Raw genomic sequence first — 15,013 nt, forward strand, 5'->3', positions numbered from 1 at the left:
TCTGACTCCAGACTGATCTGTTCTTGCTGTTAACATCTGACTCCAGACTGATCTGTTCTTGTAATTTGTAGTCTATGACATTTCAGATGTCGCTATAATGTATCACACAGTAGTTTTGGATTTAGTGAAATCATTTTTTGAAGTAACTTGAGTTAAGTAAACAATATTTTTCTCATTAAGGTTAGCTTTAGTGTAGCTTTAATTATTCCAGTGTGAAGTAGTTGGTAGTTTAGTAAACTTATATTTTCAGAGTAGATTCCCCAACACTAAACAGAAAGTAGTTTGAATGATTATTAAGGTCTAACTTTCAGGTGTAGGCTGTGCGTGATGGTCCCTAAAATATATCCAAAGTGTAGTCTAAATTATGTAATCACAATCTCTTGTGCATTACGTTTGTGTAGATTGTAGCCTAATTATGAGACAATGACTACACTGAGTGTAGAAAACATTAGGAACTGCTGCTCTTTCCATGACATAAACTGACCAGGTGAATCCAGGTGAAAGATATCATCCCTTATTGATGTCACTTGGTAAATCCCCTTCAATCAGAAGAGGAGGAGACAGATTAAAGTTGGATTTTTAAGCCTTGAGACAATTGAGACATGATTGTGTGTGTGCCATTCAAAGGGCGAATGGGCAAAACAACAGATTTAAGTGCCTTTGCACAGGGTATGATAGTAGGTGACAGGCGCAATGGTTTGTGTCAAGAACTGCTGGGTTTTTCACGCTCAACAGTTTGTATGTGTGTTAAGAATGGTCCACCACCCAAAGGACATCCAGCCAACTTCACACAACTGTGGGAAGCATTGGAGACAATATGGGCCAGCATCCCTGTGGAACGCTTTCGACACCTTGTAAAGTAAGGTAGGGTAAAATAGGGTGCAACTCAATATTAGGAAGGTCTTCCTAATGTTTTGTACACTCACTATATCATATGTGTAATCACCAGTAGACCTTCAGGTTAGTGATTTGATTTGTAGTCCTTACTATAGCAATGCAACAATTTATTGTTGTTGTTGCGCTGGCCTTGACACATACTGCGTAGAGTTTTAATGCAGCATTCAAAACAACTGGGAACTTGGAAATCTCCGACCTCCCACTTGTCTTGAAAGCACCATAGATATATCATATAATAATTGGCGTGTTGATGGCGCATGCTATTGCATATGCCTGTGATTTAAATTACTGGTTGATATAGCCATGTGCTTCTCAGTTTCAGGATTCCCGTATTGGTCAGTCCTGGAAACATTTTTGTGAGGGCATGTCGGATGACTTCCAGTGCCAATATGTTTAGGTCAGTGAATAAAGGGGAGGAAAGGTTGCATATTGTGAACATGGATGCGGGAGGGGTCAGTTGGTGGTGTTGCTGCGTTTAGACAGCTTGTATCACCACGGTGGCAACGCTGCAGAGTAGAGAGGAGGGAACGGAGTGAGAGGCGACAGTCACGACGACTGCAGCAGCTGGTTAAAGTGATATAATCTTGTGTTATGAAATGTAAGTTTTCCGGAAAACATCAGGGGATTATGGAACCACACCATAGAAGGTCATTGCGCTTTTTCGATCAGTTTTGCGCTCATTAGTAATTGTTTTAATTTCCAAAGCCACTTGAAATGAAGAATACTGGTGATTTAACAAAATTAACAATGTATTTGTGTTGATCCATGGATTTACACGTATCTGGTATGGAGGAACTGGGTCATCAACATGAGTTTTGATACTGCTAATGATGCCAACTTCTGGAGTAACGGGTCCTCTGAGCTGTACGCAGAGACACCAGGACCGTTGTCTGCAAATAATACCAATTTGACCACAGCGAATTACACAGACACGAATCCTCTGGACCTTACCCGAGCCGTGTCAGTTGGTATGGTTCTGGGCGCTTTCATTTTGTTCGCAATCGTGGGCAACATACTCGTAATACTTTCCGTTGTGTGCAACAGACACCTGCGCATCCCAACGAACTATTTCATTATCAACCTAGCAATTGCAGACCTGTTACTGGGTACCACAGTTCTGCCCGTGTCCGCAACACTGGAGATTCTCGACTACTGGGTATTCGGGAGGATCTTCTGTGACATCTGGGCAGCAGTGGACGTGTTATGTTGCACGGCCTCCATCATGAGCCTGTGCGTAATATCCATAGACCGTTATATAGGCGTGCGCTACCCACTGCAGTACCCCTGTATAGTAACGGAGAAAAGAGCCATTTTGGCCATGCTCGGTGTGTGGGTTCTCGCCACTGTCATCTCCATCGGACCTCTACTAGGGTGGAAACAACCACCCTCAAATGATGACACCGTTTGCCCCATCACCGAAGAGCCCTTTTACGCACTCTTCTCCTCCCTGGGTTCATTTTACATACCTCTGGCTGTCATCCTGTGCATGTACTGCCAGGTTTATGTAGTTGCCAAACGGACCACTAAGAACTTGGAGGCGGGGGTCATGAAAGAACGCATGGACTCGAATGAGCTCACGCTCAGGATCCACTGCAAAAACGCACAGCTGCAAGAATACTGCGTCACGGGCAAAGGCCAGGCGCGGAGCACACTAACGGTGAAACTGCTCAAGTTCTCCCGAGAGAAGAAAGCTGCTAAAACTCTGGGTGTGGTGGTAGGCATGTTTATTCTCTGCTGGCTGCCATTCTTCCTCGTGCTGCCCATCGGTAGGTTTGGATTTTTTTTTTTTCAGTGTCACAATTTCTCACTAGTTCTATTGGGTTAAATTGAACCACATACCTGTTAGATAGGTATGACACTGCACGCATACATTGTTATTTGTTTTTCAAATAAACCTTGAATGTGTGCGTATGTTTGCGTGCGTGTGTGTGTGACATGACAGGACAGCATCTGACCGAACAGCCTATTCTCTGCTAGTGTCCTCCAATGCAAGTATACAGCGCATTTGGAAAGTATTCAGACCCCGTGACTTTTTCCACATTTTATTACATTACAGCCTTGTTTAAAAATGGATTAAATGTTTTTTCCCCTCATCAATCTACAAACCTATATAATAACCCTATAATGACAAAGCAAAAACAGCTTTTTAGAAATGTTGACAAAAAAATGTTTTAACCTGAAATATGAAATTTACGTAAGTATTCAAACCCTTTACTCAGTACTTTGTTGAAGCACCTTTGGCAGCGATTACAGCCGTGAGTCTTCTTGTGTACGACACTACAAGCTTGGCACACCGGTATTTGGGGAGTTTCTCCCATTCTTCTCTGCAGATCCTCTCCAGCTCTGTCAGGTTGGATGGAGAGCGTCGCTGCACAGCTATTTTCAGGTCTCTCCAGAGATGTTCGATCAGGTTCAAGTCTGGGCTCTGGCTGAGCCCCTCAAGGACATTCAGAGACTTGTCCTGAAGCCACTCCTGTGTTATCATGGCTGTGTGCTTAGGGTCGTGGTCCACAGAGGAACTCTGGAGCTTTGTTAGAGTGACCATCGGGTTCTTGGTCACCTCTCTGACCAAGGCCCTTCTCCCCAGATTGCTCAGTTTGGCCGGGCAGCCAGCTCTAGGAAGAGTCTTGGTGGTTCCAAACTTCTTCCATTTAAAAATAATGGAGGCCACTGTGTTCTTTGGGACCTTCAGTGCTACAGAGATGGTTTGGTACCCTTTTCCAGATCTGTGCCTCGACACAATCCTGTCTCTGAGCTCAATTCCTTCGACCTCATAGTTTTGTTTCGCTCTGACATACCCTGTCAAATGTGGGACCTTATATAGTCAGGTTTGTGCCTTTGCAAATCATGTCCAATCAATTCAATTTACGACAGGTGGACTCCAATCAAGTTGTAGATACATCTCAGGGTTGATCAATGGAAACAGAATGTAACTGAGCTCAATTTCGAGTCTCATAGCAAAGGGTCTGAATACCTAAATAAGGTATTTTAAAAAAATGTTATATTGTAAATTAGCAAAATAATTCACAAAAACCTGTTTCCACTCTGTCGTTATGGAGTATTGTGTGTACATTGTCGAGGAAAAAAATGAATTTGAATCCATTTTAGAAAAAGGCTGTAACCTAACAAAATGTGGAAAAAGTCAAGGGGTCTGAGTACTTTCCCGAATGCACTGTATAAACACTTAAGCACTCAAGCAGATATACACACAGACAAAAACACTTTCTCCCTCCCTCTCTCCCTCTCTCTGACACACACACACACACATAATCATTTTTTTACATACAGTATGCCAACAGTATATAGTTTTCATAATAAGGATTTAACAAGAAGCAGTATGTACCCATGCCAAAACATGTAGGGTATTAACTTCCTTTTATTATGTGGGAAAGGGGTATTAACTTTTCCATGAATTAACTTGCCATATTTTCTAGTCAGTGGCACCAGAAACGGGCTATTTTTCATTTACATTTTGTAAAGAAATGACACACACACACACACACACAACCAGACACACTGTCACATTCTAACACACACAATCTACACGTACATTATCCTTTAGTTGTACTGTTTGTATATATTGTATTTTACATGTGTGTGACTGTTCTTGTCTATCGGTGTATGAGAGTTTCTGCTACTCGTCATGTTTTATGTTTTTGTGATGACCGCCGGATGAATAGCTGCTGCTTCAGCAAAACCTAATGGGATTACAAATAAAGCACTAAAGCAAAAGCATCAATAGCCCTATACCACTAGTCAGGAGACTATATAAATAGCTACAAAAATCATCAATAGCCCTATATCACTAGGCAGGAGACTATAGCTACAAAAAACATCAATAGCCCTATACCACTAGTCAGGAGACTATATAAATAGCTACAAAAATCATCAATAGCCCTATACCACTAGTCAGGAGACTATATAAATATCTACAAAAAACATCAATAGCCCTATATCACTAGGCAGGAGACTATAGCTACAAAAAACATCAATAGCCCTATATCACTAGGCAGGAGACTATAGCTACAAAAAACATCAATAGCCCTATATCACTAGGCAGGAGACTGTAGCTACAAAAAAAAACATAAATTATGATCATACTAAACCAGTTTGTTCATCACATAAATAAATCCTGAATTCTCCTTTTTCAAGCTTGATATCAATCAGTCCTCACCGTGCTTGAGATGACAGAAATGATCAGTGTTGTGGCGATAAGCAGATTATTTGGAACTGCTGACATTACCCAGTGTTAATGTCCAATCGTGGCTCCCTTTAGTTTCCTGAGGCCTCATTTGGGGTGCAATATGGACCATAAGGCTGTGTGGGTGACAGAGATGGTGACGTGTATGCATTGAGGCACAGCAGTCACCTAGCCTGGTCACACCATGGAAGTGGAAGCAATGTGTAGGAACCCTGTTGTGTCTTTGTGTGTACCATATGCTATAGGAACCCTGTTGTGTCTTTGTGTGTACCATACGCTATAGGAACCCTGTTGTGTCTTTGTGTGTACCATATGCTATAGGAACCCTGTTGTGTCTTTGTGTGTACCATATGCTATAGGAACCCTGTTGTGTCTTTGTGTGTACCATACGCTATAGGAACCCTGTTGTGTCTTTGTGTGTACCATACGCTATAGGAACCCTGTTGTGTCTTTGTGTGTACCATATGCTATAGGAACCCTGGTGTGTCTTTGTGTGTACCATATGCTATAGGAACCCTGTTGTGTCTTTGTGTGTACCATATGCTATAGGAACCCTGTTGTGTCTTTGTGTGTACCATACGCTATAGGAACCCTGTTGTGTCTTTGTGTGTACCATATGCTATAGGAACCCTGTTGTGTCTTTGTGTGTACCATATGCTATAGGAACCCTGTTGTGTCTTTGTGTGTACCATATGCTATAGGAACCCTGTTGTGTCTTTGTGTGTACCATACGCTATAGGAACCCTGTTGTGTCTTTGTGTGTACCATATGCTATAGGAACCCTGTTGTGTCTTTGTGTGTACCATACGCTATAGGAACCCTGTTGGACCCTCCCCCGAGAGGCTCAGGGACATTTTAAGATAATAAAAATGTCATTGGTTTGAAGGATGACATCTTTCCTGACGGTGGTTGTAATTTCCCCCTCCTATCGGGGTTTTGGAATAGGATGTTTGATATATGTGTTATGTATTCTGGGAGCAACAATAAGCCCTGAATAGCTGCGTCTATGCTTTCTCTGCCCTCACAATGCTTTCAGACTACCAGTACATCAGTGAATATATCATCTACAGAACATTATATTCAATTCTTATTTACTTGAGGTATGGAGATTGAGAATAGGTATTATCTCAATTCTGCAATAAAACCCAAGATATAAACTGTAATAATTGGCATATATGGTGTTTTCATTGGCAATGATTGGGTCCTTACAAAGCACTCACTCATATGTTTTTAGTCGTTAACCTGCTGTGTAGCCGTTCTCTCAGACAAAATTGGATCAAAATAGCTGGGTCAAATATTCTTGGTGTCCACATTCAACAGACTATTGTAACTGGCAGGATTTTAAATAATCTCTTTGAAAGCTTTTGCAGATTGTGTTTGACGATAGCGCCACTTTTCACTGCCAGTATAAACTATGCAATTCTCAAGCTGTCTGCACTGACCCAACGAAGGCATGTTTTGTTTGTATCACCCAACATAATGTAATTACCACAAACAATGGTGCTCTGTGATCTAGTATGCCTGTATCTTACACCTTGTCCTCATGCGGAGGTGGTGAACAATAGAAGGATCATTTTGTGGGGAAAACAGGAAACAACATCTGTTCAAACAAACACAGATGATGGTAATCAAGATAGAAGTTGAGAGTTTTTTGCTTTTTTCATCACAAAACTCACCAGATGAACCCAAAACATTACATACTAAAGATATTGCTCTTCGATTGTCACTTTCCATGTTATGTAACCAATATTTACTCTTTTGTCATGGTTACAAGTTGAATATATAACCTCTTAGAAAAAGGGTTCAATAAGGGTTCTTTGGCTGGACCACTAGGAGAACCCTTTTGGGTTCCAGGTAGAACTATTTTGGGTTCCAGGTAGAACCCTTTTTGGTTCCAGGTAGAACTATTTTGGGTTCCAGGTAGAACCCTTTTTGGTTCCAGGTAGAACTATTTTGGGTTCCAGGTAGAACTATTTTGGGAACCAAAAGGGTACTACCTTGAACCAAAAGAAACGTATTGTTAAGGGTTATCCTATGGGGAAACCACAAAGAACCCTTTTAGGTTCTATATAGCATATTTTTTTTCTAAGCGTGTACGGACAATAATATTGCATTCCCACCATATTTAATAGATGATTCCAGAAGGTTTCAGACTAGTTAACTAACCAACCCAAATTCTCCAATGAGCATGATATGATGGTGATGGGTCCCTTATGCTTCTAGATCTGTGGTTCCCAAACGTTGTATAGTCCCGTACCCCTTCAAACATTCAGCCTCCAGCTGTACCCCCTCTAGCACCAAGGTCAGCGCACTCTCAAATGTTGTTTTTTTGCCATCATTGTAAGCCTGCCACACACACACACACTACACGATACATTTATTAAACATAAGAATGAGTGAAGTGACCAGGGCACAAATAATAATATCATAATAATATAATAATTTTGCTCTTTATTTAGCCATCTTACATATGAAAGCTTATCGGTTCATCAAAAAATGGTGTATAACTCACCACAGGTTAATGAGAAGGGTGTGCTTGAAAGGATGAATATAACAATGCCATGTTGGGTTGTATTGGAGAGAGTCTCAGTCTTAAATCATTTCTACACACAGTCTGTGCCTGTATTTAGTTTTCATGCTAGTGAGGGCCGAGAATCCACTCTCACATTAGTATGTGGTTGCAAAGGGCATCAGTGTCCTAACAGCGCGATTTGCCAAGGCAGGATACTCTGAACGCAACCCTATCCTGCGTAATTACACACCCAACTCACTCAGGTGCTTCGCTATATCACATTTGACATTGTCCGTAAGTTTGAGTTCATTTGCACACAAAAAAATCATAGTTAAAGCTATGAGGCTATGATGGAAAGACCTGTGTGTTGTCCTTGTTAATGCAGACAAAGAGCTCCAACTTCTTAATTATAGCCTCAATTTTGTCCCGCACGTTGAATATAGTTGCAGAGAGTTCCTGTAATCCTAGATTCAGATCATTCAGGTGAGAAACAACATCACCCAGATAGGCCAGTTGTGTAAAATACACGAGAGTTCAGGGGCCTTGCTTTAACAAAGTTAACTATTTTCACTGTAGTGTCCAAAACATCTTTCAAACTGTCAGGCATTCCCTTGGCATCAAGATCCTCTCAGTGGATGCTGCAGTGTACCCATGTTGCGTCGGGAGCAACTGCTTGCACGTGCGTTACCACTCCACTATGTCTCCCTGTCATGGCTTTGCACCTTCAGTATAGATACCAACACATCTTGACCACCGAAGTCCATTTGATGTCACAAAGCTATCCAGTACTTTAAAAATATCCTCTCCTGTTGGCCTGGTTTCCGGTGATTTGCAGAAGAGGATGTCTTCCTTAATTGACCCCCCATAAACCTAACGGACATTTACCAGGAGCTGTGCCAGGCCCGCCACGTCTGTTGACTCATTCAGCTGTAACGCATATAATTTGCAGCAGTAATTGTTTCAAAACATTGTTAATTGTTTCAAAACATCTCCTGCCATGTCACTGATGCATTGTGAAACAGTGTTGTTTGTTGAAGACATTGTCTGTATAGTTTCTGTATAGTTTCTCTGTCCTTTCCCCCCAGCATTGTCCCAGCCATATCTGCGGCAGCAGGACGAATGAAGTCCTCCACAATAGTATGGGGCTTGCCTGTCCTAGCCACTCGGTAGCTCACCATATAAGACTTTTCTATCCCCTTCTTATTAATGGTATCTGTTGCTTTTATACATGTCTTACTACTCGAAAGTCGTCTTAATTCTCGCTCAAAAAACTTCCCTTCTTATTCTTATTGTCATGTTTCGTTCGTAAATGTCTGCGCAAGGTTTCCCGCGAGAGAATAACGGTTAATGTGATTGGACTTACATTGTTCGACTAGGCCTCCTGTATTTGACATGTTTTGGCAGTGAAACGAGGCTCCTCAGGCGAGAGGAAAAAAACTCACCCAAATGTATAGGCACATTAAAAAAAAGTTTTATTTTTATTTTTTAATTGTGAATCACATTTTTATTTGGCGTACCCCCGACGGCATTGCTTGTGAATACCTGTTCTAGATTAATGCAGTTGGAACGCCAGGGCCTTCGTACGGTAGGGCCCCACTGACTAGCATACCTCTTAGGCCCTCTTTAAAAATGGCTTTGGACATGATCTTTGACAACATGCTTTTGTCCATTCGTAGGTGTGTGAGGAGAGGTCCGAGGGTATTTAGTTCCCAGGTAGATCTCAGAGTCATTCATAGCCTACTCTATCATAGTCTAGTGTGTCTTAGAAAAGAAACCGAAACCAGAACAAAAGATAAACCCTTCATTTTTTTTTTAAATGCCAGTTATTTTCTCATGGCATCAATGCAGTTCCTCTAATGGCCTCCTCATTGGCAGGAGAGGGCATGGACTGAGAGATTCCGTTTGGGATTATTTCTATGGCGACTGATTGTGAAATGAGTCCAGGAACAATTATAGATGGAGGTGTTTGTGGCATTTTATCCTGAGTTCTCCACCCCGTTACTTTAACATGCCAGGAGATGTGTTGAAAGCCTGCAGCCTCACAGGGTACTGCATTTTTTTGAACCTTTATTTAACCAGGCAAGTCAGTTAAGAACAAATTCTTATTTTCAATGACGGCCTGGGAACAGTGGGTTAACTGCCTTGTTCAGGGGCAGAACGACAGATTTTTATCTTGTCAGCTCAGGGATTCGATGTTGCAACCTTCCGGTTACTAGTCCAACGCTCCGACCAGTAGGCTACCTGCCGCCCCTACACTCTAACCACTAGGCTACCTGCCGCCCCTACACTCTAACCACTAGGCTACCTGCCGCCCCTACACTCTAACCAGTAGGCTACCTGCCTCCCCTACACTCTAACCACTAGACTACCTGCCGCCCCTACACTCTAACCACTAGGCTACCTGCCGCCCCTACACTCTAACCACTAGACTACCTGCCGCCCCTACACTCTAACCACTAGGCTACCTGCCGCCCCTACACTCTAACCACTAGGCTACCTGCCGCCCCTACACTCTAACCAGTAGGCTACCTGCCGCCCCTACACTCTAACCAGTAGGCTACCCTGCCGCCCCTAAAGACCTCATACAGGCAGTGTACATTTAACTGCCGCCCCTAAAGACCTCATACAGGCAGTGTACATTTAACTGCCGCCCCTAAAGACCTCATACAGGCAGTGTACATTTAATTTCCGCCCCTAAAGACCTCATACAGGCAGTGTACATTTAACTGCCACCCCTCTTTAGCGTCTAATGTATTTCAGCAGTCCTTGCTTTGTTGTTTACTCCGTCTGTAGAGCAACATCGACTACCTTCTGTTTGGCTCGATAGTCAGCCAGCATTAAGCAGCCGTAGAGAAGGACTCGGCCAATTAATAGATAAAGAAAGCCGGAAGCATCTGGTTTCTGGATGTGTGAAAGACGTTGCCAGTAGATTAAGTGGTGAATTAGTGATTAAATCACTGGGTTAGATAGACTGTGGACAGAGAAATTGGACAGAGAGCTGTGATTGGTTGCCCTGGATTCCACAGTTGCACGGCACGGAGGAGCATCCTAAATCTTCTCAAGTGAGCACTATCAGAACATAGTGCAGGGTTTGGGTTAATTCTATTTCAATTGTAGTCAATTCGAAAGTCGAATTCCAAATTTCCCTCATTGAAAGGCATTGAAGAGATTTGGAATTGGAATTTCAGTGTACTTGCAGAATTTAAATGGAATTGACACCAATCCCGGTATAGTGGGTTGTTGGCTTCATGTGACTGGGGAGGTTCGGGGCTGAGGAGGTTACAGTGTATGGAACTGTGCTGGAGAACTGTACACACGATTTACTGGAAAACAAACCCAGCCAGAAGCACATAATTCATTACTGCAGTGGGCTAAATCAGGGTCACACAGTGTGTTTCTTGGTTTGAAACAAATATACTTTGAAACAAAGGTTGTCACCTCACACTCATTTGGGCTCCTGATTGGCGTAGCAGTCGAAGGCACTGCATCTCAGTGCTAGAGGCTTCACTACAGGCCCTGGTTCAATTCCAGGCTGTATCGCAACTGGCCATGATTGGGAGTCCCATGGGGAGGCGCACAATTGGCCCAGCGTTCTCCGGGTTAGGGTTTGGCCGGGTTCAGCCATCGTTGATAATAAGAATTTGTTCTTAACTGACTTGCCTAGTTAAATTAAGGTTAAATAAAGGTTAAATTTTAAAATATTCATAGTTAAGGGCTTAAAAAAAGAAGACACCTGTACCATGTCAGAAATAGAGTTGAAATGTATTCAATTTTGAGTTTGCATCCCAATATTACACTTGATATACATCACAGAAGACTGGCATATAATAAAACCGTTTGACATAGAAACACCAGATTTCTGGCGTTTAAAAAAAATAAATGTTTATAATTGTTTTTATTGATAACATTACACCCATGGGGACACTAGGTCATTTAACTGCAGGAAAGGACTACAGTGTAACCAGTCTCTCCTCAGGCCAGGCTGAGAAATTACAAATGTGTCCTTGAATTAGATGGTTCTAAGAGCCATGGTTCTATTATGAGAAAACACAGTAATAACTCTTGTTAAACATCTCTCCATCCCAGAGTCTAAAGAGAGAACCAGGATGGAATGCCACATCTTTCTCTTCAGGTTTTCATCCAATGACGTGACAGCCAGGGTTTCTGTGGCAGGACATACCAAAGTGGATGAGTACCCACAATGCTGAGTCCAAAAAGGCCAAAAAAGGGGATGTGATGTTCAACAGGGGAGGAGTGCAAGGGCAGTAAAACAGTGGACTCCCAGCAGTGAAAGCCTCTGGGATTAGTTCGCCTGTAAAATTAGGAAGGCTTTGGAATGATGACGGATCTCTGTGACCTTTGTTTATGAGCTGGAGACAGTAAAGATAGAGATAAAACTCCAGAAAGTGCTTCTCTGAAACTGATATTATCTCATGCCAGCGCAGTAGTGGCATTGCTTACTGTAATGATTTCTTTATTGAATGTGAAATTGCTTGTAAATCCTGCCTTATCTTTAACTTTTTTCCACATTTGCAGTTTTTACAGCTTTTATTCTTTAACATTCAAGGTTCAGTAGCTTATTTAGAATCAGTGAAGGCTGATGTGAGGTCGGTAGAGTTGACCTCAGTGGTTAAGGAGACCATAGTACAGTAATGATGAGTACCGTCAGTGAGTCACCTTATCTTTCTCCATCTAAGACAATCCGAAACAGGAAACAGCCAAGATAATAGAATCAGCACCAAGATGGTGGTCATTGGAATCACTGTGTAGCCATCATTGTAAGTGTTGGAGACCCACCAATCTCCAATCTCCACCCACCAATCTCCATCGGAAAAAAATAGGACGCTTCAAAAATACCAGCAGACAGACAATTTGTCTGTACTAAAGAGTTGAATAAAGACCCCCACCCTGCACTCCCTGAAACGTTTTCTCATCTCATCTCCTTCGTCGCTGATCATTGATCTGAAAGGTCTGGGAAGGTGAAAGCAAGCTTATATTTCACCTTTCTCCGTCTCTCTCGATCAGTGGTGCGGAGTGAGAGGAGATTGCCGGTGGATAGCTGCTGGTACGTTGGCTTTCTGTGAGGTTCTATTGAATACCGCCATCTATTGATCATCAAAATGAATGGATTGAAGAGATGGTTCCTCATTTACATTATTGTCTCTGGATACATCTACCACAACAGTACATAGCACAGCTTAATCATTTCTCAAATGTAAAGTTATGTGTCATAAAAAAAAGTAATGCATAATAACATTTGTTTTTCGATAATATCTCTCAATTGATAACCTATTTTCACCATGTACTCTCTCAGGGTCGTTCAACGCCAACCTGCGTCCCTCGGAGACGTTCTTCAAGGTGATCTTCTGGCTGGGCTACTTCAACAGCTGCCTGAACCCCATCATCTACCCCTGCTACAGCCGAGAGTTCAAGCAGGCCTTCATCCGCATCCTCAAGTGCCGCTGCCATCAGAAGAAGAAGCAGAAAGGTTGGAATGCCTACTACAACCACCGTTCCTCTCGCCTGGACTCCACCAACACCTCCTACCTGAACGGAAGTCAGCAGACCCTGTCCTCCGTCAACCACAGCCCCCACTGTGTCAGCAAAGTCACTGGCTCTCGCCTAGAGCCTGGGTTTGACCTCAACTCCCCATCCCCCTGCACGTCTCTGCCTGGGAGCCCTTTCACTGGCCAGATGAGAGCCCTCCCTGGGGCTGTCTACCAGAGCACCAGCAGAAATAACAGAGTCCACCTGGTCTCTCCCCTGGCCAGGGAGTCAGTTCATGCCAATGGACAGAGTAGAAATGGAGAGGTGGAGCATGGATCAATCAGGGCAACACCTGACACAATTATGTAACGACTGTGTGGGGCACCAGTCATAAGCCTATATTGTTTAATAGTCTGTACATTGATCATTGTAAATGTCTAAATGCAAAATGGACAGCAGCCTAACTACTGTAGCAGTATGGATTGAAGATGTCCACATCATTCCCTGAGTATTTATTACTAAGAATCTGGTTGCTTCTAGTTCCATGTCCTCCAAATGTCATCGTCAATAGGTCTTTTGGACAATTTTAGACAGAACACTGAGGTTCTCTGCTACTGCACAAAACATTTGCAGAACAATGTGTGCAGCTCTGGCGCATACTAACTAGGCCCTTGAAAGACTCCATGAAAAAGGGACCAACTGTACCCACGTTTTGACTTGGGTTGCACTGCTCTGCATTTGTAACAGATATACATACAGTTGAAGTCGGAGGTTTACACACACCGTAGCCAAATACATTTCAGCTCAGTTTTTCACATTTCCTGACATTTAATCTTAGTAAAAATTCCCTGTCTTAAGTCAGTTAGGATAATCACTTTATTTTAAGAATGTGAAATGTCAGAATAATAGTAGAAGAATGATTTATTTCAGCTTTTATTTCTTTCATTACATTCCCATTGGGTCAGAAGTTTCCATACACTCAATTAGTATTTGGTAGCATTGCCTTTAAATTGTTTAACTTGGGTAAAACATTTTGGGTAGCCTTCCGCAAGCTTCCCACATTAAGTTGGGTGAATTTTGGCCCATTCATCCTGACTGAGCTGGTGTAACTGAGTCAGGTCTGTAGGCCTCCTTGCTCGCACATGCTTTTTCGGTTCTGCACACAAAATGTCTATAGGATTGAGGTCAGGGCTTTGTGATGGCCACTCCAATATCTTGACTTTGTTGTCCTTAAGTCATTTTGCCACAACATTGGAAGGATGCTTGGGGTCATTGTCCATTTGGAAGACCCATTTACGACCAAGCTTTAACTTCCTGACAGATGTCTTGAGATGTTGCTTCAATATATCCACATAATTTTCTTTCCCCATGATGCCATCTATTTTGTGAAGTGCACCAGTCCCTCCTGCAGCAAAGCGCCCCCACAACATGATGCTGCCACCCCCGTGCTTCATGGTTGGGATGGTGGTCTTCGGCTTGCAAGCCTCCCCCTTTTTCCTCCAAACATAACGATGGTCATTATGGCCAAACAGTTCTATTTTTGTTTCATCAGACCAGAGGACATTTCTACAAAAAGTATGATCTTTGTCCCCATGTGCAGTTGCAAACCGTAGTCTGGCTTTTTCCATGGCATTTTTGGAGCAGTGGCTTCTTCCTTGCTGAGTGGCCTTTCAGGTTATGTCGATATAGGACTCGTTTTACTGTGGCTATAGACGCTTTTGAACCTGTTTCCACCAGCATCTTCACAAGGTCCTTTGCTGTTGTTCTGGGATTGATTTGCACTTTCGCACCAAAGTACGTTCATCTCTAGGAGACAGAACGCATCTCCTTCCTGAGCGGTATGATGGCTGCGTGGTCCCATAGTGTTGATACTTGCGTACTATTGTTTGTACAGATGAACGTGGTACCTTCAGGCA

The 15,013-nt window shown here is 42.7% G+C and overlaps 1 protein-coding gene across 1 annotated transcript; it reads left to right on the forward strand.

Moving 5' to 3' along the window:
- The first annotated feature begins 1,424 nt into the window (after positions 1 to 1,424).
- On the forward strand, positions 1,425 to 13,953 carry LOC123995118 (alpha-1A adrenergic receptor-like). Its single transcript, XM_046298472.1, has 2 exons — positions 1,425 to 2,663; positions 12,925 to 13,953. The coding sequence occupies exons 1-2, from the start codon at positions 1,706 to 1,708 to the stop codon at positions 13,464 to 13,466; spliced, it is 1,500 nt and encodes a 499-aa protein (XP_046154428.1). The 5' UTR covers positions 1,425 to 1,705; the 3' UTR covers positions 13,467 to 13,953.
- The last annotated feature ends 1,060 nt before the right edge of the window (positions 13,954 to 15,013 follow it).

Source organism: Oncorhynchus gorbuscha, linkage group LG02 (assembly GCF_021184085.1).
Source record: "Oncorhynchus gorbuscha isolate QuinsamMale2020 ecotype Even-year linkage group LG02, OgorEven_v1.0, whole genome shotgun sequence".
Lineage (NCBI taxonomy): Eukaryota > Metazoa > Chordata > Actinopteri > Salmoniformes > Salmonidae > Oncorhynchus > Oncorhynchus gorbuscha.